At 43.0% G+C, this 26,755-nt stretch overlaps 1 protein-coding gene across 1 annotated transcript in view; it reads right to left on the reverse strand.

The window, feature by feature from the left end:
* atp7a (ATPase copper transporting alpha) overlaps nucleotides 1–26,755 on the reverse strand; it is a 132,027-nt gene that overhangs the window by 14,436 nt on the left and 90,836 nt on the right. Inside the window, exons 14-22 of the mRNA XM_060915283.1 lie at nucleotides 24,171–24,305; nucleotides 18,622–18,816; nucleotides 18,276–18,458; nucleotides 17,948–18,158; nucleotides 12,832–12,978; nucleotides 12,503–12,645; nucleotides 9,216–9,419; nucleotides 7,285–7,402; nucleotides 7,056–7,158 (exon numbers count right to left, since the gene is read on the reverse strand). Of these exons, the coding sequence (XP_060771266.1) occupies nucleotides 7,056–7,158; nucleotides 7,285–7,402; nucleotides 9,216–9,419; nucleotides 12,503–12,645; nucleotides 12,832–12,978; nucleotides 17,948–18,158; nucleotides 18,276–18,458; nucleotides 18,622–18,816; nucleotides 24,171–24,305 (1,439 nt within the window). The remainder of the gene's footprint in view (nucleotides 1–7,055; nucleotides 7,159–7,284; nucleotides 7,403–9,215; nucleotides 9,420–12,502; nucleotides 12,646–12,831; nucleotides 12,979–17,947; nucleotides 18,159–18,275; nucleotides 18,459–18,621; nucleotides 18,817–24,170; nucleotides 24,306–26,755) is intronic.

Here is a 26,755-nt window from a genome sequence, read left to right on the forward strand (position 1 = left end):
CATTTCCCTCCATCTCCCCAACCATCCCCATCCCTCCATCTCCCCATCCATCTCCCCATGCATCCATCTCCCTCCATCTCCCCATCCATCCATCCATCCATCCCCCATGCATCCATCTCCCTCTCTCCCCATCCATCCATCCATCCATCTCCCCTTCCCTCCATCTCCCCATCCATCCATCCATCCCCCCATGCATCCATCTCCCTCTATCTCCCCATCCATCCCCCCTTCCCTCCATCTCCCCCTCCCTCCATCTCCCCAACCATCCATCCATCTCCCCATCCATCCATCCATCCATCCATCCATCTCCATCTCCCCATCCATCCATCTCCCCATCCATCCATCTCCCTCCATCTCCCCATCCATCCATCTCCCCATGCATCCATTTCCCTCCATCTCCCCAACCATCCCCATCCCTCCATCTCCCCATCCATCTCCCCATGCATCCATCTCCCTCCATCTCCCCATCCATCTCCCCATGCATCCATCTCCCTCCATCTCCCCATCCATCCATCCATCCATCCATCTCCCCTTCCCTCCATCTCCCCCTCCCTCCATCTCCCCAACCATCCATCCATCTCCCCATCCATCCATCTCCCTCCATCTCCCCATCCATCCATCTCCCCATCCATCCATCTCCCTCCATCTCCCCATCCATCCATCTCCCCATGCATCCATCTCCCTCCATCTCCCCAACCATCTCCCCATGCATCCATCTCCCTCCATCTCCCCATGCATCCATCTCCCTCCATCTCCCCATCCATCTCCCCATGCATCCATCTCCCTCCATCTCCCCATCCATCTCCCCATGCATCCATCTCCCTCCATCTCCCCATCCATCCATCCATCTCCCCTTCCCTCCATCTCCCCCTCCCTCCATCTCCCCAACCATCCATCCATCTCCCCAACCATCCATCCATCTCCCTCCATCTCCCCAACCATCCATCCATCTCCCCATCCATCCATCTCCCTCCATCTCCCCATCCATCCATCTCCCCATGCATCCATTTCCCTCCATCTCCCCAACCATCCCCATCCCTCCATCTCCCCATCCATCTCCCCATGCATCCATCTCCCTCCATCTCCCTATCCATCCATCCATCTCCCCATGCATCCATCTCCCTCTATCTCCCCATCCATCCATCTCCCCTTCCCTCCCTCCATCTCCCCATCCATCTCCCCCTCCCTCCATCTCCCCATCCCTCCATCTCCCCATGCATCCATCTCCCTCCATCTCCCCATCCATCCCTCCATCTCCCCATGCATCCATCTCCCTCTATCCATCCATCCATCTCCCCCTCCCTCCATCTCCCCATGCATCCATCTCCCTCCATCTCCCCATCCCTCCATCTCCCCAACCATCTCCCCATCCCTCCCCCTCCTCCCCATCCATCCATCTCCCCATCCATCCATCTCTCTTGCACGCGCTACAGAGGAAGACTGTCATGAACTGAGTGAACTGGCAAGTTTCTTGTCTTGGGGGCTGGAAAAGATAACCGTTTACTCCGGAATATCCTTGATAATCATCTGCTCTTTCATCTGACATAAGAATCCCAATCTCTGTCAGAATTCTCTCCAAAATGTGATTCTGTATTGAGACTGCTCGAACCACTGCTGCACACAGGAACAAAATTGATATTTGAGTTGTTACTAGAGCTGTGCGGTTAACCGAAAATGCGGTCAGTTCGGTTCTTTTTTAACCACCGAAAATCATAACCGAGCATGCACAACAATACCGGAAGTCTCAGTCCTCGTGTATTCTAATGTGGTAGCAAAAATTAAAAATGTCTGACAAGGATAACGCTAACCAAACGCAAGAAGACACTCAAGACAGAAGCTCTATCTGGAAATATTTCAAAAAAAGAAGACCAGGAACAGAAGTATGCAGTTTGTACAATATGCCAGAAGGCCATTAGTGCCGAATATGGAAATACTACAAACCTAAGAAAACATTCAAAGCAAACACAAGATGCCAAGTTATGCAAATTAACTTCATCTCAAACTTCAACGAGCTCACAAAAGGTGAGTTAACAATTGTTTTAAGTGTTATACTGGACATTGAGCCGGTCATTGGTTTGATCGATTTACAGCGCCGGTGATCATTTTTGCACCAAAAACTGCCTGTAAGAGCATCAGTTGCGACTCGCCAAAGTAAACAATACCACGTGTGATCGTGTTAAATTTGTTACCTAACTCATCTATGGGAAATAACTCTACTGACAATTTTACGTTTTTGTAACACATTCAAGCAACAATATGAAATAAACATCTGCCCTGATAACTATAATTTTAACGAGAGGAGCTGGTAACGAAAAAAATAATTTAAAAAAAAAAAATACATGCAGACAGTTTACAGTGGCGTCTCAAACTTTGCCTATAACTGCCTTCTTATTGAGATTCGAGACCACGTGAACAGATCAATGGAATCTTCATGGTTACCGCCAGGAGTTTAGTCAGAAACGCACACGACTCCGCTCAGGCAAGCAGGTGTCCATGGTGACGAGTCTAAGTTTAGCCGTTCTGGCATTTTTTTGTCTGTTTAACGCAAGAAACATTATTTTTACATTAATATGTTTTTATTTTGGGGGCGGCATGGTGGTGTAGTGGTTAGCGCTGTCGCCTCACAGCAAGAAGGTCCGGGTTCGAGCCCCGTGGCCGGCGAGGGCCTTTCTGTGCGGAGTTTGCATGTTCTCCCCGTGTCCGTGTGGGTTTCCTCTGGGTGCTCCGGTTTCCCCCACAGTCCAAAGACATGCAGGTTAGGTTAACTGGTGACTCTAAATTGACCGTAGGTGTGAATGTGAGTGTGAATGGTTGTCTGTGTCTATGTGTCAGCCCTGTGATGACCTGGCGACTTGTCCAGGGTGTACCCCGCCTTTCGCCCGTAGTCAGCTGGGATAGGCTCCAGCTTGCCTGCAACCCTGTAGAACAGGATAAAGCGGCTACAGATAATAAGATGAGATGTTTTTATTTTGTTGAATATGACTGATATGGACATGATGCATCATAGCTGAACTGGATTTAAACCAGTCATGTTGACAGTTGAATTTTGAATAATTTTTCTTCACGTTTGCTTGTTTTTGTTCCTTACTTCAACAGCAAGTTTAGCCGTTTCTGTAGGTTTATCATCTCTTTAATGCAAGACAGTTTATTTTCACTTATTAGAATTTTATTTTATACTGTTGAGCAAAATTTGCTATATGCTTTTTTAGCTCTGAAATAAAAACCGAACGTGGAACCGCACTGAGGGTTTTTTTTTTCCAAAAAAAAAAAACAAAACACACACCTGAACCGAGGCAGAAGATTTAGGAACTGCACAGCTCTAGTTGTTACACGTGTGACGTCACGCACCCCTTCGGGATCTTCCAGATCAGTTTCGGCAGATTCTGTTAAAATCGGCTGATCTTATTGATTTTCCATTAATTTATGGCTTTTTGGATCAGCTATGGTTCGAAAACGCATGGTCAGTCAACATAATGACTGTTGCTTTGTACAAGGGAACAAGTGAGGTTCAGAAGCATTATATACACTTTAAAAGGAGAACTGAAGTCATTTTTAAACTTGATTTATTAAATGTGTTATTCATTTACGTTTTCGGTTTTAGTAACCTTATATCGTGACTTGTATTGGCAACTAATTGCAATTAAACATGATACTTATCGGCCTATTCGGTTTTTAGCCGTGTTGAATTTAGTTCGTTTGGTTCACAGCAGGCGTCGCTTATCCGCGCGATCTTCACGAGACTTGTGCGAGACTTCGAAACGTGAAGAAGTGTCATCCAGGTGTCGGCGCCGCCATTTTGAAAACTGTTTTCCAAACGAAGTATTGCACAAAAACGAGTTTAAATGATGATTACTGCCTACTTTTTTCAAACTTTCCTGATTGCTATCAAAACAAACAAAACTTCCGGCTTGATTACGTCAGCATTCGAAAGATGGCGCGCGCGTCTTTTGACACCGTTGGCAGATGCTGGTCACTTTGATTTCCGCTGTACGTTTTACTTCCGTCCTACGATATCTCGCACAGGTCTCAACGAATCTCGTTTACGGCCATTGCTTTGACATATCGACTGATATATTACAGAGCATATTTCAAACACTTATAACTTGCTATTGAGGTATTTCACCTGACGTCACAGGGTCACGTGACGCCCCGGTGTCCGCCATTTTGAAGGTCAAGCTAGCTAATGTCAACAACATAGTAGCTAGTATGTTATTGTAGCAATGTTTACGTTCAGTCATTTGGATGACTGTTAAAACCTTTCAGCCTCAAGTTTTTCCTTTTACTGTATTTACTAGTTTACTGTAATTATGATCCGGCAGCTATTTACACCGGATGCAGTGTAAATAGCTGCCGGAGCGCGCTCCGGCTTGCTCCCCCTCAAATTAAGCAGCACACTCCGGCTTGCTCCCGGAGTGCTCCGGCTGAGGTTCCGGAGCGCGCTGCTTAATTTGAGGGGGAGCAAGCCGGAGCGCGCTGCTTAATTTGAGGGGGAGCAAGCCGGAGCGCGCTCCGGCAGCTATTTACATTGGATCCGGTGTAAACAGCTGCCGGATCATAATTACAGTAAACTAGTAAATACAGTAAAGGAAAAACTTGAGACTGAAAGGTTTTAACAGTCATCCAAATGACTGAACGTAAACATTGCTACAGTAACATACTAGCTACTATGTTGTTGACATTAGCTAGTGCTAACAGCTAGCTGCTAGTACACTGCTACAACACAGACACCGACCCTAATAATACAGTTCTTGGTCATTGCCTGGTAACAGCAAATTTATAACGGGCCATGTCTCAACAGACTAAGAAGTTATTTCAATGACATTTAATAACATTTTGTTTATCCTGAGGACCGAAAGTAAATGAAAATGTGAACAAACCTTAGCTGTAATAAGATGGCGACCACCGGCTCCAGGGACGACCCGCTGATGTAGGCATGTTACCCAGCCTGACACAAAATATTTGTAGGCATCCAAACTCTTATACGCTTTCAGATCAATACCTGTGTATGGCGATGGGTTTTTAACGACATAGGTATACAGATCATGTGGGCCGAAGTCAGGTAAAGACGAGGGCTTGGTGTACTTCCGTACGTCAGTGAACAATCCTGGTGGAAGCAGGTAAACGTCGTTCTCTAAGCCTGCTAACCTCAATTTTTGCAAATACCTCTCCCTCTGCTCGCCCTGTAAATGCCCTACGTCGCTGGATAGTGAAGGTGTTTTCTGCATCTCGCTCCTTTTTCTTTTATGTTTTGCGTTTGTCGCCTTCCTCGCATTCAAACTGATTCGAGCCGTGACGTCCAAAATGGCAGCCTAACGATACATCGCATGACTTGGTCACGTGGGTGAAAAACCTCAATAGCATCGACAAAATAGCGATCAAAAATGCATTCCTATATTTAATAAAATGAGATATAGGATTTTGATAATAAATTTGCCTTCAGTTCTCCTTTAAATAATCTTGCATATGGTTTCCTCTTTTGGGGGGGAGGGAACCTTGCCTGTCTTCTTTTTTGCCCCTCACATCAACAGTTTAAGTACAAGATACTTGCCTAAATCTGACAAGCCATTGGTCCATTCAAAACAATAATAATTCTGCTCGCTTTGTTTCCTGATCCAGGGACATAGGCTACGTTCACACTGCAGGCTGAAGTGACTCAAATCCGATCTTTTCGCCCATATGTGACCTGTATCCGATCTTTTATTGACAATATGAACGACACAGATCCGATTTTTTCAAATCCGACCCAGGCCGTTTGGATATGTGGTCCTAATTCCGATTCCTATCCGATCTTTTCATACGCGACTTCAGTCTGAACCGCCAGGTCGCATTCATCCGACTTACACGTCATCAACAAGCCACAAACGTCACTATTCTGCGCTGAAGTAGGCGGCGGGTCTCTCAAAAAAGTTACAACAACATGGCGCATAATCACGGGCGCAGATAGAGGGTGGGACTCGTCCCACCCAGATTTAAATTCACCTCGTTCGGTCCCCCCCACTTATAGGGAGGAAAAAACGTCTATGCTGTCTTTCTTTGCATAAGGCAAACCTCACGGAAAAATCAAAAGACTAATTACCATTCGGTTTATTGAGGTGCACAGCAGTGTATACATAGTTGCAACAACTCACATAAAACAAAACAAAGACTGATATTCGGTTGGTTGAGCTGCGCAGACTGCACAGGTTGCGAGCTCGAGCTTGGTTGCTATGGTTACTAACAACAAGTTTGACAGGCATATCGGGGTTGGGGTTGGTTTGCTGGCAGCTTTGTCCCCCCCCAGTTCAAAAACCGTATCTGCACCCCTGCGCATGACATCAATGCGAGGGACGCTTCGGGCTGTGAAGGTTCTGAATCTTCTCAATGGAAGGACGCAGAGGTTAGGGAGCTGATTTCCATTTGGGGGGATGCAGCTATTCAAGCTAGATTGGATGAGTCATACCGCAACCGGGCGGTTTTACTTCCGTAAACACTGGCCATGCTCACTGCGTGTGACGTCGTCGTATCCTGCAATGCGCATGTGGAACACTTTTAGGTCGCTTTTCGTTCATACTGAGGATCACATACAAGTCGCATATATTTGTTAATGTGAACGACCTCACAAAAAAATCGGATTTCACAAAAAAATCGGAATTGAGCATTAAGCCTTGCAGTGTGAACGTAGCGTTATTGTATGAGTGGGAGACATGCATGTTTGAGTTTTGATCTTGCTTTTTTCTGGTTGAAAACTCCTATGGCAGTTGCCTGGACTACCTCTCGGTGGCGCTAGAATGCCATGTTTTCATCACGATAAACATCAGTCCTTTAAAAACGAATCTAAAATAGGCTGACAAATTGGTACAAGCCATTAAGAAGAAATTAGAGATGCCCACAAAACTGTTGTTGCTGCTGTTATTATTGAGACTCCAGCTTTCTGATGCACATTTTCATAGAACGGATTATACCTGGATAGAACAATAATTAATAAAAATGGATGGATCTAGGTATAAGAATATTAGAAATCAACCTCAAAAGCAAAGAGCACGGCCCCTAGAACATGTTTTGCAGACCACACTTACCATTTGAGTAAAAGGGAAGAAAGGACCACAGACACAGAAGAAGCAGCCATAGCGGCAGAACCCATCCACGGCTGCAGAACCAGTCCTATAGGCATGAACACACCTAGACGCAAACAAGCAGCTATGAACATACCCGAAATTGCAATCGAGCCATTCTATAGGGTGCCATTATCACTTGTTAAGGACGATTTTATCTTCAAGAGACACTTTTTTTAATATATATACTCACCGGCTGCTATAGGAATTCCTACAAGATTGTAAATTAGTGCAAATACAAAGTTAATACGGATCCTTTTGACAGTCTTCTTTGACAAGTCGATGCTTCCAACAACATCCAGGAGATCGTTCTGCAAAGACAGACAGGAAGTATTATAAAGAGTTAAGAGAAGTGCAGGAGAATACTAAAATACTCCAAAGTCTGTTTAATATTAATATTAAAGCTAGACCGCCTTTCAGATTTTTCAAGCGTAGGTCATAAAAAGAATTTTCCCGACACCCAATTATTTTTGTTTAGTGGACCGAAAGCTCCTGAATTCAAATCACAGACTTCCAATTTTATTCGTTTTTTTTTTAATAGAACAATTAATGAATTTAGAGCTATGTGGCCCTAAATTCGCTGCTATTTTTTCCTGCTTCACCATGACCCAATACAAGATACTATATCATGCATGACGTGGTGGGCTTTCCCCGTTCGCGCAAGGCATTGTGGGATACAAATTTGAAACAGGAGAAAAAAAAAAATGGAGGATGTGAGTATGCGAATGAAACGTGAAAGACTGACTTCAGTAACGGAAAGAAAGCGAGAAGAAAAGACGTTATGCTATATACGAAGGAAAGGAAACGCAGGACCAAACAAATAAATATCGGTGCTCAGTGAGCACCTCGGTGTGACGGACTTCCTGTCTGTCTGGCTGCGCGAAGCGAGAGATTTCATGCACATTATTTGCTTTAATCCCCTCAAATTAAATCACTTCCCAGCCACAGAATGGCCTGATATTTTTGTGAGGTGTTACAGAAAAACGTATATCGCAATGACCAAATTTCAGAGCGAACTAAATTTCACCGATTTTATGAAATCAAAAGGCCGTCCAGCTTTAAAGGAACAGTCCACCGTACTTCCATAATGAAATATGTTCTTCTCTGAATTGAGACGAGCTGATCCATACCTTTCCGAGCTTTGTGCGACCTCCCAGTCAGTCAGATGCGCTGTCACTCCTGTTAGCAATGTAGCTAGGCTCAGTATGGCCAATGGTATTTTTTGGGGCTGTAGTTAGATGCGACCAAACTCTTCTGCGTTTTTCCTGTTTACATAGGTTTATATGACCAGTGACATGAAACAAGTTCAGTTACACAAATTGAAACATGGCGATTTTCTATGCTATGGAAAGTCCGCACTATAATGACAGGCGTACTAACACCTTCACTCCTCTTCGGGCACGGCCAGGCGGGCGAATGCCCTGGTCCGTCCACCCTGTCTAAAAAAAATGGTACAACTCGAGCCCCATGGTAAAATTGGGACTTTGTCATTTTTCCGCATGAGGCCCATGGTAAAACCACACTTCCAGGAGGGGCTGCCGTCTGCCTCCCAAGCCGGCCGAGAGCGCTCCTCGTCGGGCACGGCCAGGCAGGCGAATGCCCTGGTCCGTCCGCCCTGTCTAAAAAAAAAAAAAAAAAAAAATGGTACAACTCCAAGTGAAGGTATCAATGTGCTGCCGAAGCGCGCAGAAGGTGTTAGTACGCCTGTCATTATAGTGCGGACTTTCCATAGCATAGAAAATCGCCACGTTTCAATTTGTGTAACTGAACTTGTTTCATATCACTGGTCATATAAACCTATGTAAACAGGAAAAACGCGGAAGAGTTTGGTCGCATCTAACTACAGCCCCAAAAAATACCATTGGCCATACTGAGCCTAGCTACATTGCTAACAGGAGTGACAGCACGTCTGACTGCGTCTGACTGACTGGGAGGTCGCGCAAAGCTCGGAGAGGTACGGATCAGCTCGTCTCAATTCAGAGAAGAACATATTTCATTATGGAAGTACGGTGGACTGTTCCTTTAAGGGGGGGGAATCAGTTATTGTGAAAACACTGCTATAAAAAGAAGGAAAAAAATAGATGACAAAATCACATCTACAGTGCAGTGGATGGAAGTTCTCACCCTGATGAGCACCACATCTGCTGCTTCAATAGCGACATCGGTGCCTGTGCCAATGGCGATGCCCACGTCTGCCTTGGCCAGAGCTGGTGAGTCGTTCACGCCGTCTCCCACCATGGCCACACGCTTCCCTGCCAGTTGCAGCTGCTCCACCATCGCCACCTTGTGAGAGGGCAAGACCTCGGCAAACACCTTTCTGATGCCAACCTACAGACACGGGCAAAGGACACCAATCCATTGATCTACAATATTGCTGGATTTCAGTCTCGTGACTTTTCTTAGCGGTTTTACCAGAAGTGAATAGCTGGTGGTCTAAACGGCTGCTGTAGTGCAAACAACTAGCGAGAAGTTATCAGAGTACGCTCATAATCTAGAAGCCACTGCTGGCTTTAGATATATTCAGGAGATTTCTGTGTGCAATGGAATCGACCCCGACAGTCTGGGAAAGAAGGATTTGTCATACGATCTCGAAAACTACCCTTCAGTCGAGTTCCCCGACATCTCGAACTATCTGGTGTTGCAGACGTCCTTCTACACCGCAAAACAGATGAAAGCGTGGAAGAGTATGGAGGCTTACAACTTTTTTGTATGTGGCTGGGTAAAGGACCTCGCTATCAAGTCACTGCCCAATGAATCCTGTTTTGTTTTTGCTCGTCTAAGTACCGTATTTTCCGGACTATACGTCGCTCCGGAGTTTAAGTCGCATCAGCCAAAAAATGCATTATGAAGACGAAAAAAACATATATACGTCGCACCGGACTATAAGTCGCACTTTTTTGACGGGTTATTCTATCCATAGAATCTGTGATTGTATCTGATAAGCGGCGCGTGGTTACTGCGCGACTGCATTGTTTATTTAATAAACGAACAGCTGAGCAGTGATAACGCGCCCTTTGCCCTGTAAGTAGCCCAGTCTGATTATTTTAAATATCTACTACTATCTTTAATACTATCACTATCGTTATTACTAATAGCCTATATTATTATTATAACTAATAATAGTAGCCTATTACTGATGCATTAATCAGTTTGCGTTTAGAATATTTTTACCGGTAGGGCTTATTATCGCCCCATGGCTCTTTCATCTGTGTTATTAAAGCTGTAGTCATCATCGAGGAGTGTCATTCTTCATTTTTGTTGAATTTTAATTCATCAAATCAGAAGTCAAGTAGACTATAGGTATATCATCTCCAAAGACAGGTACGGTAGTAAAAACAACTGTCTAGTGAAAAAAAAAAAAAAAACAACCGCTTTTAAATCCCCTACTTAAATCCTTAAAATGAGTCATTTAACTCATGTCTTGTGTGATCTGATCTCCAATGGTGAAATAAACCGGTTGTGATGAGTACAGTCTGTTATTTTAGAAGATAAATGTAATATATAATTTAATATATAGACTAATAAAAATTAATATTTTATAATATAATATCACGACATATTACTGTCTGTAACTGTCACTAAAGCGTTTTCTAAGATCATAATGTCTGATATTATTATTATTATTATTTTACACACACAATAAGCGCATGTGCGTAAAGTTATAGTAAACCATCCCCCGCCTTTTTTTTTTTTTTTTTGAGTCGCCGGACCCACCCACCTCCTGCGTTCTGGGACCTCCCACTTCACAAATTAAGCACTGCCTAAAATCACTACATAACTTATTTAAATAACTATAGGCCTATCATTAATAATAAAACACAGGTCAATCAAGTTTATCAAGCTGATGATTTCACTCCAAATCAGCAAATCCATTGAATTCCTCATCCTCGGTGTCGCTTCTGAACAACTCTGCCTCCAGCGGCAGATCAAGCGCCGTTTCCTCTTCTTCTGCGTGGCTGTCGTCAGACTCAGCATCACCTCCAGTTATTCCGCGGTGAAAAAAAAACAAACATATATACGTCGCACCGGAGTATAAGTCGCATGGCCAGCCGAACCATGAAAAAAAGTGCGACTTATAGTCCGAAAAATACGGTATGTTTTTTTTTTAAGCTTTTTTTGTTCACATCTTTATAATGAAGTGCAAACAAACAGTCGGCTTGATTCTCACTTGTGTTTGCTCTTATCTCTCAGCTAAATCATTCACAAAGATCATCAGAAACCCCTTTAAAGACCTGGATCTTAGCTAAACAAGACGGAGAAGTGATCATGGCGCATTGTAACTGTACGGCTGGGGAAGAATTTTGTCGCGACCTTCACGCATATGGACTTTGTGAAGAGTAAACAAAGAAACAGCTGGGGACTTTAGCGCTTCGTGACTAAAAAAAGTAGCGTAAAATAATGACACGTAGCAAGAAAAGTACTTGGAAAAACACTAAGGACGTAGCTGAGAGGGAAATACAAACCTTTCAAACTCGAGCACGCTTCGACTCGGCTCCCTTCGATTTCAGTCAGAGGTTCAAAAGCCACCTTTCTCCACGTTTTTTTGTGAAATCCTGTGTTTGTTCACCCTTTTTTATTAGTTCACGGTGAACCCTGAAGAAACTTTTATCAGTTTCACGGTTTGATCGAGTCGAACAACCTAAAACAATGCAAGCGTGAGGCATTTTTCATGCGAGCGATGCAGCTTCTCCGTACAAACGCTTTGTCAACTGAGGTTTGGTAGACCGCCAGCTAAAGTTTTGAATAACTAATGAGGCGGATGTGACGTCATGTGAAACCCAGCAATTAAGCACCTGCAGTAAATGAGGTAGTGATTTGGTGATCACCTGAAGCAAATCTCATTTAACAAGGAAAAGTATAAAAACCGCTGCTGTGGTCGTCACTATCCTTTTGCAATAGGACCAGTTTGGATGGCAAAAACTTCAATTTAATTGGAATATCTATTAATCATGCCAAAAGAGTTAAAAAGAAAGGTTTTGAGTGAAAAAAACAAGGGATTGCGTCTGGCTTTACTGGCAGAGGGATACAGCGAGCGACAGGTTGCTTCCATCCTCAAGATTTCAAAGACGGCAGTTCATAAGAACAACAGTAAAGTCATGACAGGTGCATAGTGATCACAAGCAAGTGCTTACGCTGTAGCTTTTTTTTTTCCATTGCTATATTCCTTGTTATTTACGCTGTACAAGAACCCAGTTATAACGCTGTGCCAGTCTAATGCTGTCCAAAGCAGCAAAAACAGTTTTTAGTTCTTACACAGAGCATTCTTTTAGGAATAAAGAGGACAGTTGTGTAGCGTTTCACACCTCCTTATCAAAGCAGGCATACAGAAAAATGGGCTGAATACAAGAATGAAATCCGAGTTACTGGGTGGCCTGAATTCATGTTGAAAAGAGAGGAGGAGTGTATTGTACCTGTGCTGCAATGGCTCGTGCTGTCTTGCTGTTGTCGCCAGTCATCAGAACCACCTCCAGGCCCATAGAGGCGAGTGTGTGTACAGCCAACTCGGCTTCTGGCTTCACAGTGTCTGCTATGGCAACCATGGCACACAGCACACCTGAGTACAAGTAAACAGGCACAGGTGGTGTCTGAGTGGAGAAAACTATCGCACAACAGTGGAAGGATAAAAAAAAAAAACCCCGACAAAACTTCTCTCATGAAACTGTAATGCAGCATTATTAAAATTAATAGATGACATCAGTGTGAGTGATGCTGCATGATACTAGCTAGCGTTTTTGCTAACCGTCCACAGCTACCAGTACAGCAGTCCGCCCCCTCCTCTCATGCTCGATCATGGCGTCGTCCACTTCGGCCCGTATGTGGAGGGCGTTGCGTCTCATCCACTCCCTGTTCCCGATCAGGACTGTGTATGAGGCTGACTGCACCAAAGCTGAAACACCAGAACAGAAACACATCTGGTTTTTACTCCTGAAGAGCTTTAACAAATAAAATGAGTAGCAGGTATGAAGGAGACTGTACCGATTGTGAAAAGTTATTATTTGTTAAATAAAAATATCGTATCTGTAAGAATTCCATTGCTTAATGCTTCTCAGGCACGTTTGCTCAACAACTTTTTTGTACATGTATTCTTAAGAAAAGCTTATACTTGCAGCAAATTAGACTACGTTCAGACTGCACCCTGAAACGACCCATATCCGATTTTTTTGCCCATATGCGACCTGGATCCGATGTGTTATTGACAATCTGAACGACACCGATCCGATTTTTTTCACATGCGACCCAGGCCGCTTGGATATGTGGTCCTAATTCCGATGCATATCCGATATTTTCACATGCGACTGCAGTCTGACCGGACAGGTCGCATTCATGCGACCTACACGTCATCAACAAGAGACAAACGTCACTATTCTGCGTTGGCTAATCCCGCCTCTTTGGTGGAAAACAACAACAATGGCTTTTTTTTTTTTACGTATTACGTAGATGTGCTTATTACGTGTCAATTTGCGCAAGCGGGACACTTTTGGGTCGTTTTCCGTTCTTATTGGAGATCGCATACAAGTCTCATATAATTGGTAATGTGAACGGCCTAACAAAAAAATCGGATTTCACAACAAATCGGATATGGGTCGTTTCAGGTTGCAGTCTGAACGTAGTGTTAGTTCCTAAAATGAGACAGTGGTTAAAAGCCTTTAAAGTGCTGATGACGTTTTTGACATCTTTGGCGATGTTTTATAACATAAAAAGTAATTCCCGATGATCCATATATTAATTCACGAAGGCGCCTATTTTACAAGTTATGATAAAAAACGCGGCTATTTGGGCAAATTTGACGGGGCTGCAGCACCCAGGAGACGAAAGAGGAGGAGGAGCTATATGACGTCAGCGAAAGAACCTTCCTCCTAACTTACCAGTTTGTTGTTGATGCGACAGGTGTTCAGTTTGTCATTATTAGTATTATTATTATACATTTTATATATTAGTTATTATGCCTTCGCGTTGTGTTGCCGGCTTTTGCTCCAAAAGCTACAAGGATGGGGCAAGTTTATTCAAGTTTCCCAGAGATCCCGAGCTGCATGCGAAGTGGGTGAAGCAAGTCAGGCACACTCGTGACAAGTGGGAGCCCTCACCAACATCCGTCCTGTGCTCTGAACACTTCGATTTGGATTGTTTTGACACCCTTACCCGCTTAAAAGAATCTCTTGGGTGTTCAGTTCAGCACAAACGTGTGTTGCTACCGTCAGCAGTGCCTACACAGTGTTGCCAGATTGGGAGCTTTCCCGCCCAGTTGAGCGGTTTCAAGTGCATTTTGGTGGGTTTTGAACATATTTTGGGCTGGAAAACGTCAGCAGTATGTGTTGCCAGATACTGCTGAAGTTTTCCAGCCCAAAATATGTTCAAAAGCCACCAAAATGCACTTGAAACCGCTCAACTGGGCGGGATTCCTCCCAATCTGGCAACACTGCCAGTATTCCGGAGAGGGTCTACTAGTAGCTATGCCGGATCCAAAGACAGTCCTCCTGTCAGAACATGTGTTGTGAAACGACATAAGATAAAGGTACGTAGAGCTATAGATTCTACATGATAATCATAAATGTAATCATAAAGTCGGCGTGATATCAGTCATGTATTTGCTTGTGAAAGCTTGCGGCTTTCATGTAACTGCCGCCTAGTAATGAGAGGCAAAGGGTAAAGAGGGCAGGCTATCATAGATTCTATTCGGAAGAGATCAACACAATTCTAGACTCCCAGAAGAGGAAGAGCTAGCACTAGAGAGTTCACCGGCATTTTCATGCACCATTTCCATTGAGTAGAACCAGAGTAGAACAGCCAGTGAACCGCAGCGTGTTCTTCCGCTGACGTCACAACATGGCCGCGAGCCACGGACCCAGTTTTCTTGCGCTGTGCAATTAAAAGTTGGATATTTGCGTAACAACAGCTTCTTTTCACGTAATTATAACAGAAATCTAACATGTTTGCCATGTTGCATAGTTTATTTAAGAAATTGCATAGAGTCATGTTCGTGTCATCAGCACTTTAAACAAGGGATGCAGAAACGGACGTCCTGTCCCCAGCGTATTTAAATGACTGGAATCTAATTAATGTAAAAATCACACACACAGAGCAATGATAAAGCAGGAACTGTCTACTACCCCTTTTCCACCAAATCAGTTCCAGGGCTGGTTCGGGGCTGGTGCTGGTTCACAACTCGTTCAACTTGCGAGCCAGCTGAGAACCAGTTTGCTTTTCCATAGCTCGTGGTGCTAAGGGAAGCTACGTCATTACGTCGCTGTATACATCATTACGTCGCTACGTTTGCATAAACAACACGGAAGAAGCAGCAACAGCAATAATAATAATAAAGGATGACTTTGCGTTTGTACAGCTGCTGCTTCTCGTCGCTTAAAAATGGCCATCTTTCACAGTCTTGTTATTGTTGTTGGTCTTAACAACTCCGCCCCCTCGCTGACGTAAGCGGTTCTTTCCTCTGGCCCAGCAAAGAGTTGGTGCTAGCCTGGAACCGGTTTTTCTGGCCCCAGAGCCAGTTCTTTGTTCAGTGGAAACAGAAAACCCGGTTCCAAACTAAGCACTGGCCCCGAACCAGCCCTGGAACTGCTTTGGTGGAAAAGGGGCATACTTGTGGCCCACCATCTTGATGAGAGTTCAGCAAGATATTTCACTGGATCAAACGGAGAACTTAAAAAACACCATAGCAGAACTTAAACATGAAGAAGAAGAAGAAGAAGAAGAAGAAGAAGGAGGACGAGAAGGAGAACTACTAGACCGGACAATTCCCCGGGGGAAATTGTGAGAGGATGCAGTGCGCGAAGCAATTCGGTCACGCATGTTTGCTGGCCGTGAATGTGTGACCTGCAATGATGTTTCAATGCAATGATTATGTGTGTGCTTGAGACAGCAGCCGTCATGAAGAAGAGCTATTCAAGAGTATAAACAAATTGACTACAGGCAGAAATTAGCATGTACTGCTATAACCTGGGACAGACATCTGTCCTTACCACAAGGATAATGTTTAATTTGTAGACTGTCCCTTTTAAAAATAAAATAAACTCTAAACTCTAAGAAGAGTGTTTGTAGTTTGTATGTACGAACAGAAGTGTTCCTAATAAAGTGGGCGGCTAAGGTGAAGTGTCATGCCGACCGAGGCTGGGTTTTTTTTTTTCACAAAAAAAAGAAATTCACAAAATTCTTTCACAGTGAGCGCTAGAAGGGTCTCCTGAACAGACTGATGTAATTTTTTGTCTGTAGTGTTAAAAATGAGAGACTTTTCTGTCACTTTTATAATGGGTGTCAATGAGCTAAGACACACAAGGTCTGGAGTTTTGTGCTGTTTTATATGAAGGACCAGGCCTCGAACAATGACAAATAACTCGACAACGGAAGCAGCTATTCACAAAATTTTCACAGTGAGCGCTAGAAGGGTCTCCTGAATAAAATGATGTATTTTTTTGTCTGTCGTGTTAAAAATGACGACACTAGAGCGATTTAAAAATGAGACTTTTCTGTCCCGTTTATAATGGGAGTCAATGAGGCCGCTCACCTGTGCTCTCCTCACTTTGAGGCTTCTCATTCAAAAACTGTAAATCCTATCGTTTAGGTAGACACATTGTGTGAATCAGGACAAGTTTTACTACTACTTTTGAGAAAATCATGTCTGTAGAGTGAAATTTGTGGCTGAAAACACAGTTTAAGCGAGAAAGTTTGAGCTTTTTTTTCAAGCTGTCTACACTCTAAGCTTAACGACCCTCACTGGTGTGTAACGCAATAGACACCCATTCAAAAGCCGGATTTTCTCCCGGAACCCACATGGCGTTTGAGCCGGGACTGATCCGAAAGTGTAGAACCTAGCAGAAAAGTTGAATGCCAGATCCACAGAGGAGAGGTTTTCCTACGTTTTTGAGTTAGAATCACGTCTCTAGGTGAAAGCATGCCAGAGCAGTGGATGTTTGAAAAAGTGCTTTTTTTTCAATTAATTCCATAGAAATGAATGGGGTTTTTTTGGACGATTTTTTCGCGACTATGTCGCGAAAAAATCGTATTCTGTAGAGAAAAGTAATAGCATAGCGAGTCCGATCGAGCCGCACGTTTTGATGTATTGTTTGTCTGTGTGCGACGTACGGTTATTGAGTTATTCGAAATCGAAATTTGCGTAGGAATAAGAAGAAGAAGAAGAGGAAGAAGAAGTGGAAGAAGAAGAAGAGAAGAAGAAAGAAATACGTAGAAGAACAATAGTTGCAGTGCTTTGCACTGCAACCTATGGGCTCCCCTAGGGGAGCCCATAGGTTGCTGTGCTGCAGCACTGCATCCTAATGAGAAGGACGAGAAGGAGGACGATAAGAAGGAGGAGAAAAAGGATGATAAGAAGGAAAAGGAGGAGGACAAGAAGGAGAAGGATAACAAGGAGGAGAAGGTGAGAAGAAGGAGAACAAGAAGCAGGATGAGAAGGAGTAGAACAATGAGAAGGAGGAGGAGGAAAAGAAGATAACTATCCGTAGTTCAGTGACTCCAGATTTTTCAAACACGATGCAGCAGCTTCTGTAACCGATTCTCTGCTGAAATTAATCACATTTATTGACTTGAAGGAAGCTCATTGAGAAAAGGGTCAAGTTCTCGTCCATTTTCAGTGATTTTTCTCTTCACTTCCCTCTCTGGATTAACTCAGACCTGTAGGAGTATTTAAGTTCAAAACATCTCATTTGTTTCGTTTCCACGTCACTTGCCAAAAGCAATAATGTGAACCACTTTAAATGTACAGTATGCTTATTATTTACAGCCATGAACTAATCACTAATAGTTCAGCATTAAAAGATAACTGCTGTCACCACTCAGACATGTTAATTTTGTTTTTAAATCCAGAATGGGTCCCAGGCTCGAGGACTCACTCAGTGGCTGTGGGTCCATGATGAGCGGATGAGCGTTGGAGCTGGCTCTGGGGTCACTGATCTGCACGAGGATGGCGTTGCGTTCATTCTCCTCACTGTCACTGTCCTCTCTCTTCAGCAGGCTCTCCATGTTGCTCACCTGACACCTGATCCCACAACCTGGTACTGCTTGGAAATCAGTACAAGTACCCAGGGACTCTGTGCCAAGCTCCTGAACGTGAATATAAGCCCAGAATAAGATCACACAGCGTAATCCGTTCCTCACCATCAAACACGACCTTCAGCCAGACTCAACAGAAGCATTCATTCATTTTGGAAACGCGCAGACCTGTTTGCAAAACCGTGTGATTGCTGCCCCTAGGGGATGCTCGCTGTTGTTCTCCGCTGTGCCCACAATCGCTAGTAGTTTAGAGCGAGCCATTCGATTCCCCTCCACCACCATCTTCACCTGCACCACTTTGGGGGTCCCGTAGGTAATGGTGCCCGTTTTATCAAAAACCACACACTGAACCTGAGGCAAAAGATCAAAGTTTTTTTTTTTTTTTTTCTTTAGACTGGTGAGCAAAAAAAAAAAAAAAGTCACAATATATTTGCTTAGGTAAAGAGTCTAACATAAAAAAAATAAAATAAGTGTGACCAAAACACACCCTCCTAAAAACGGCCCCCCGACCCACCTTGTGTGCCGTCTCGAGAGGTTCCCCGCCTTTGATGAGGATGCCGTTCTGTGCCCCGACTCCTGTGCCTACCATCACTGCTGTTGGGGTTGCCAGACCGAGAGAGCAAGGGCAGGCGATGCAAAGCACAGTAATGGAGGCCTGAAAGGCGAAGCGGATGACCGCCTCTACTTCAGACACACTCCTATCATAATCCTGTTTAAAAAATAATAATAAAAAAACCACACACAACAAACCACCATCCTTCAGCGAGGTCATATTAAACACAAACTTTACACCTTTGTTACAAGCATGCAAAATGCTACCATTATATTCTACCACATAAGTATTTAATAAATAATATTGGCTGGCTTTGAGTGGTACAGTGGTGCTTGAAAGTTTGTGACCGTTTGGAATTTTCTATATTTCTGCATAAATATGACCTAAAACATCATCAGATTTTCACACAAGTCCTAAAAGTAGATAAAGAGAACCCAGTTAAACAGATGAGACAAAAATATTATACTTGCTCATTTATTTATTGAGGAAAATGATCCAATATTACATATCTGTGAGTGCCAAAAGTATGTGAACCTCTAGGATTAGCAGTTAATTTGAAGGTGAAATTAGAGTCAGGTGTTTTCAATCAGTGGGATGACAATCAGGTGTGAGTGGGCACCCTGTTTTATTTAAAGAACAGGGATCTATCAAAGTCTGATCTTCACAACACATGTTTGTGGAAGTGTATCATGGCACAAACAAAGGAGATTTCTGAGGACCTCAGAAAAAGCGGTGTTGATGCTCATCAGGCTGGAAAAGGTTACAAAACCATCTCTAAAGAGTTTGGACTCCACCAATCCACAGTCAGACAGATTGTGTACAAATGGAGGAAATTCAAGACCATTGCTACCCTCCCCAGGAGTGGTCGACCAACAAAGATCACTCCAAGAGCAAGGCGTGTAATAGTCGGCGAGGTCACAAAGGACCCCAGGGTAACTTCTAAGCAACTGAAGGCCTCTCTCACATTGGCTAATGTTAATGTTCATGAGTCCACCATTAGGAGAACACTGAACAACAACGGTGTGCATGGCAGGGTTGCAAGGAGAAAGCCACTGCTCTCCAAAAAGAACATTGCTGCTCATCTGCAGTTTGCTAAAGATCATGTGGACAAGCCAGAAGGCTGTTGGAAAAATGTTTTGTGGACAGAGGAGACCAAAATAGAACTTTTTGGTTTAAATGAGAAGCGTTATGTTTGGAGAAAGGAAAACACTGCATTCCAGCATAAGAACCTTATCCCATCTGTGAAACATGGTGGTGGTAGTATCATGGTTTGGGCCTGTTTTGCTGCATCTGGGCCAGGACGGCTTGCCATCATTGATGGAACAATGAATTCTGAATTATACCAGCGAATTCTAAAGGAAAATGTCAGGACATCTGTCCATGAACTGAATCTCAAGAGAAGGTGGGTCATGCAGCAAGACAACAACCCTAAGCACACAAGTCGTTGTACCAAAGAATGGTTAAAGAAGAATAAAGTAAATGTTTTGGAATGGCCAAGTCAAAGTCCTGACCTTAATCCAATCGAAATGTTGTGGAAGGACCTGAAGCGAGCAGTTCATGTGAGGAAACCCACCAACATCCCAGAGTTGAAGCTGTTCTGTACGGAGGAATGGGCTAAAATTCCTCCAAGCCGGTGTGCAGGACTGATCAACAGTTACCGGAAACATTTAGTTGCAGTTATTGCTGCACAAGGGGGTCACAGCAGATACTGAAAGCAAAGGTTCACATACTTTTGCCACTCACAGATATGTAATATTGGATCATTTTCCTCAATAAATAAATGACCAAGTATAATATTTTTGTCTCATTTGTTTAACTGGGATCTCTTTATTTACTTTTAGGACTTGTGTGAAAATCTGATGTTTTTGGTCATATTTATGCAGAAATATAGAAAATTCTAAAGAGTTCACAAACTTTCAAGCACCACTGTATATCAGATATATTCCATTCAGCTAGCATGATACTGAAAAATTCGAAGATGAGTAGGTGAATGGAATATATCTGATAAACCACTCAAAGCCAGCCAATATTATTATAAATACATACACACACACACTTCATATCAGCATTCTCAAACGTCAGTGCTTGCTTACCCGCGATTCGGTGCTGTTAGCGTGGCAGTACAGTTACCTTCCAGCCAGTGAAGTATTAGCAAAGGCCAACGCTAGCACAGTCAAGGTGAATATTATTTTTCCCCTCCTGTGTAATTGACTTAGTTACTTTTAAAATCAACATCCACAGCTCCACACGACAGAGAGGCCCGGCAGCCAAAATCTTCCGAAGGAAACCTTGCGGCCCTGTTTACAAACTCTCAGTGTCACTTGCTAGTGCGGAAGTTTGACATCTCCGACGTGTCTCTTTTCCAGTTTTTCAATGTCCGTTGGTATGTTTTTCTCGTTAATATGCGTGAAGAATATCTAATGAAGTTTTGGTAGCCTTTCGGATGTTCAACGCATCTTCAGTTTATTCATTTAGTGCTTAATTCTAGCAGTAGCACTGGATTAGCCTCGTCTTCTCTCTCTCCCGGCCGACAAAGAAATGATTGTGCGCATGGAAAGTTTTATCATTGGATCTTCACATGAGCTCTGACGTGTGACGTCGTGTTGTCTTGACAACGTGCAATGTTGCACGCTCATTCTCCATTGGATAGAGTGGTGTAATACATGGAGGATAAGTGATATAACAACAGTATTGCATGCTATCAATAAACCCACTAGAAGGGAATAGAATACATGTTTTTACTCCATGGAAAAAGTGTCCTATATGTATAATAATTAAATAATATTAGCTGGCATGGAGTGGTCTATCAGATATACTCCATTCAGCTCGCATGACACTGAACGAGTCAAAGACATGTTCAATATCATGCTAGCTGAATGGAATATATCTGATAGACCACGAAAAACGCCAGCCGATATTATTATTATACACAACACACACACTCCTTTTGGGTGTTCAATGCATCTTTCTCTTTCAAAATTCTCTCAAAATTCAATGAAGCAATCCTGGCGGCCATGTTCGTTTACAAATTGTCACAGTCGCTCGCTAACGCATTAGTTTTACATCATGTTGTCTTGACAACCATGCAATATCATAAACCATATTCAAAGGTCATTCTCCATTGGGTAGAGTGACGTAATACACGTAGGATAAGCGATATGATAATGTTGCATGCTATCGAACCAAATGAACGAAACCCGCCAGAAGGGAATAGAACACGTTTTTATTCCATCTAAAAAGTGTCCTGCATGTATAATAATGATAATATTTACGAAATGGCACTTTCATACCCATTAGACCATTCGCCAAGTCTGAACCAGAGCAAAAATCGAAACGCTTGTTTGCGACAAAAATCCACTCTCCATGACACTTTTCGCAATGCTGTCCTGTGAACCAGTTTGCACCTTTAGGGTCAAATTGCTTTCGTACTGCAATCAAACCACAGTACGAAACTGAAACTGGACTGAGGTGACCTCGCTCAGACTCTTTCGGGTCAGTAGGTATGGTCCGTGTCCCAAGTGTGATTGCTGTGTTCTTATGGAATCAATTTTGTGCCAAAATGTTCATACAATACTTTTGAAATATCAAACAAAAACGACAAATCAAAATACAAAAAAAAAAAGTCAATTTTTTTTAGACTGGCAAACAAATTATTCGTGTAATCGTGCAAAATATCAGTCTATTACTTTTCAGAAACCTTTTATTTTTGCTCCGTGTCTTTCTCAGCTTTGTTTGACGTAATTTATTTTGGTTGCGATTCCAGCTTTCTCGTTTGCGCTCCCTGACTTTTTGCTTGCAGTTTTGGCACAAACTTCACGTGTGGGTGGGCTGTCCAGGAATGCATTCCCATTGGCTAACTTGTGTTTGACTGACAGCTACGCTCAGCCATTCCCTACTCGGATTCTGGCGGACTGTTTGACGAGTGACCGATCCATTGACGGTAAACAAGGATCGAGTGGACTTCAGTGGCGACTATGATATTGAATTAATTCAACAAAGTGTAAGTGCGGGACAAATGTGTTGTGTGTGTTGCAGTAGTACACATTATGCAGGTGTTTCGTGGTAAGTCAAATGTTAGCCTTAGCTCCACTACCCAATATAACAGCTGTCTTACTAACGTTAAACACGCCTGCATAATGTGCACTACTGCAACACATACAACACATCTGTCCCGCACTTACACTTTGTTGAATTAATTCAATATCATAGTCGCCACTGAAGTCCACTCCATCCTTGTTTACCGTCAATGGATCGGTCACTCGTCAAACAGTCCGCCAGAATCCGAGTAGGGAATGCCTGAGCGTAGCTGTCAGTCAAACACAAGTTAGCCAATGGGAATGCATTCCTGGACAGCCCGCCCACACGTGAAGTTTGTGCCAAAACTGCAAGCAAAAAGTCAGGGAGCGCAAACGAGAAAGCTGGAATCGCAACCAAAATAAATTACGTCAAACAAAACTGATGCCGCTTTTCCACTACCAACGCGGCTGAGTTGGGCTGAGCCGTGCCGTGCTGAGTCGGGCTGAGTCGAGCTGAGTGGGGCTGTTGGAGTTGCATTTCGACTACAACTGTGCTGAACCGTGCTGGCTGGAAGTGGGTGGACACATTGGGTGGAGTTAGCCGAAAGTGGGTGGACGTCATGTGATGTCGTTAGGCGGCGCAAACAGTGACATCAGTGACCTTTTAAGCGGTAGTCTCACAACCCGGAGAGTAAACAATAAACATGGAGTCGTTAGTGTTGCTGGTCTTGGTGCTGTGGCTTGTTGTCACCGACAACGCCAACAGATACTGGCAAGAGCGTATAGATGAGGCGAGGCGCATAAGGCTTCAGAAATTCTCGTAATTCGTAATTCTTCTTCTTCCGGGTTTACAGATCCCAGCGTGCTCGCGGGGCGTGTGGGCATGTGAGGACACTCCTCCTCACCAATCAGTGCACAGGGGAGTGTCTGCTCACGCCCCCAGCCTCACTCAGCTCGATTTGGCTCGCTTCAGCCCCACTCCAAAACCGTGCGAGTTTTGGGTGCTGAGTAGGGCTGAAGCGAGCTGAGTCGTGCTGCTCTGAGGTAGTCGAAACGCGAGCCGTGTCGGGCTGAAGTGAGCTGAAAAAGGATAGTGGAAAAGAGCCATGAGAAAGACACGGAACAAAAATAAAAGGTTTCTGAAGAGTAATAGACTGATATTTTGCACGATTACACTAATAATTTGTTTGCCAGTCTAAAAAAATTGGACTTTTTTTTTTGTATTTTGATTTGTCGTTTTTGTTTGATATTTCAAAAGTATTGTATGAACATTTTGGCACAAAATTGATTCCATATGTTCTCACCTGTCCGAACGAACCACTAATAGGAAAATGCACCAGGGTTCAATTCTGCTATCAAATATTTTACTAACAGCACATCTTTGATAATCTTAAAAAAAAAACAAAAAAAACACGAAGACCTCTGCCAATCAGAACCATACAAGCACGGAAAAAGGGTCCATTTTTGCAGACTGAGACGCAAAGCAACACTTACTGGGAAGTACTTCTTCACCACAGAGAAATCTAATGATCCAGTTGCGATCCAGGCAATGAGGGTGATCACAGAGATGCCAACGATAAACGGGACAAAGTAGCCGCTGATCTTATCTGCATACTGCTGAATGGGAGCCTGGGGGCCCAGAGAGAGAAGTGGGTCAGAAATCAAAAAGATGAGGGTTGTTGTTTAGCCATGCAGACTTAGTCTCTTCAAAATCAGCATTATTTACTCTCAAAAATATAAGTATCTACGGAAGCCGCGAGAGGCCCTTCATATAATCTTTTTTTTATTCACCTTGTTATCCCGAGATAACGACATAATTAATTCAGGATGTCGAGAAAACACAACTAATTTGAGATCTCGAGAAAACAAGACCATTATTCCGTGATCTCTAGAGCTGAGACTTCTAGCAGAGCTGAGACGAAGCCGGGCCAGTCTTCTGCGGAAGTGCTGCAGACTAATTTTGAAATGATCCCTTATTAAAAGACTTAATGCAATCTCTCCCTGTGTCAACCCCTGATCAAAATATTGCCTTATTAGGTGATCGATTATTCCAGACATTCTAATGACCAAAGTTGCGTCTATACAGAATGAGAAATAGCCCCAAAGTCAGCATATCACAAGTCTCTTGGCGCACCTGAATGAACCATTTCTCAGCTGTTTACTCGAGATCATGAAATAATTGTTTTGTTTTCTCGAGATCTCGAAATAACGGTTTTGTTTTCTCGAGATCCTGAATTAATAAGGACTACGTTCAGACTGCACCCTGAAACGACCCATATCCGATTTTTTTGCCCATATGCGACCTGGATCCGATTTGTTATTGACAATCTGAACGACACCGATCCGATTTTTTTCACATGCGACCCAGGCCGCTTGGATATGTGGTCCTAATTCCGATGCATATCCGATATTTTCACATGCGACTGCAGTCTGACCGGACAGCTCGCATTCATGCCACCTACACGTCATCAACAAGAGACAAACGTCACTATTCTGCGTTGTCTAATCCCGCCTCTTTGGTGGAAAACAACATTTGTACAGTTTTCAGAATTTAAATAGACTTTTATAGAATTGATCAGGCTAATGGTGGATTTGGTAGGGACCTGGATGTTGATCTGTTAGCCTGATTAAATAAAACAGTTTCTATAACTGATTTATAACTTAAACCATCCTGTATTACAAGATTATAAGATTGTTCTGGAAATTTCCAGTAATTTGACACCTTCGGTCTCGTTAGTCTGCTGCCCACATTAATCAGATTATTGTGTGAGTTCCGCCGCCACAAAAACCACATCGCCAGGTCTCGCCTCATCTCCATAGCAAACTGCACTGGTGTTTCTGCACCTTGAGCCAGCGCTGAGAGAAGTTGCAGAATTCAGCTGGCTATAAACAATCTAAATAAATATTTATAAAAATGTAGAAAAAGTTTATTAATATGACGAAATAAATATGTGCAAATTATTAAGCCTGAATTAAGAGTTTGGTAATACAGCGGCCGTATCCCAAACGACTGCCTACTGAAGCTCGAGTGCACTATATAGAGTTTAAAAATCCATTACTTCCTAGTAACATGTAGTGCACTTATATAGAAATTAGAGAGACATTTAGGAGTCAACCCTCGTTACCAGGCTACACGTTTTCATTTCAGTTCAGAAACAAAAACACACACGAGACCTCACACTTTAACACTAACCAGATAATTAAACAAACAAAAAAAATCATTAAGCTTGAAGAGTGCGCTTTTTTTTTTGTTTACGTATTAGGTAGATGTGCTTATTACGTGTCAATTTGCGCATGCGGGACACTTTTGGGTCGTTTTCCGTTCATATTGGAGATCGCAAACAAGTCTCATAAAATTGGTAATGTGAACGGCCTAACAAAAAAAATCGGATTTCACAACAAATCGGATATGGGTCGTTTCAGGTTGCAGTCTGAACGTAGTGCATGTCGTTATCTCGGGATAACAAGGTGAATAAAAAAAAAAAAAGGATTATATGAAGGGCCTCTCGCGGCTTCCGTAGTATCATTTACTCTGAATGCACAAACAGTTTGAGACTTGGAATACATCTGAACAGCTGAAACTGAAAGAAGAAGAAAAAAAACCTTTCCTATTAAATTATTATTGCAATAACACTGACACAATCTGCGTTTTTAAATCCAAGTGACTCATTTGTGTAAAACACATTCACACTCAAAAACTTGATTCGTGGACTGTTTGGGGAGGTTAAGCAGCATCTGATCAAATAAAATCAAATAACACTGAGTGCCAATGTCACTCTGCAAATCAAAGTAGTAGTGATTTATTATGGAAATAGTGTACGATGCGTCTGCTGCTTTTGACGGAAAGCTGTGTTTAGCTGCAGATGTTGGCTTTGTGTCTTAATAAATGTTCTAATTCGCTTTAAAAATTAATGAAACGAGGTTTGACGACAGCCTAAATACATTTACCAAAAAGCTGCGACTTTCTTCTTTACACCATTACAAAACTCAAAGCTGTTTTGGCTCAAAGTGGCATAAAATGATAGAGCAGATCATATATAATTTGTCAAAAATGAATAAGTAAATAAATAAATCAAAAC

This window comes from Neoarius graeffei, chromosome 2 (genome assembly GCF_027579695.1).
Source record: "Neoarius graeffei isolate fNeoGra1 chromosome 2, fNeoGra1.pri, whole genome shotgun sequence".
Classification (NCBI taxonomy): Eukaryota; Metazoa; Chordata; class Actinopteri; order Siluriformes; family Ariidae; genus Neoarius; species Neoarius graeffei.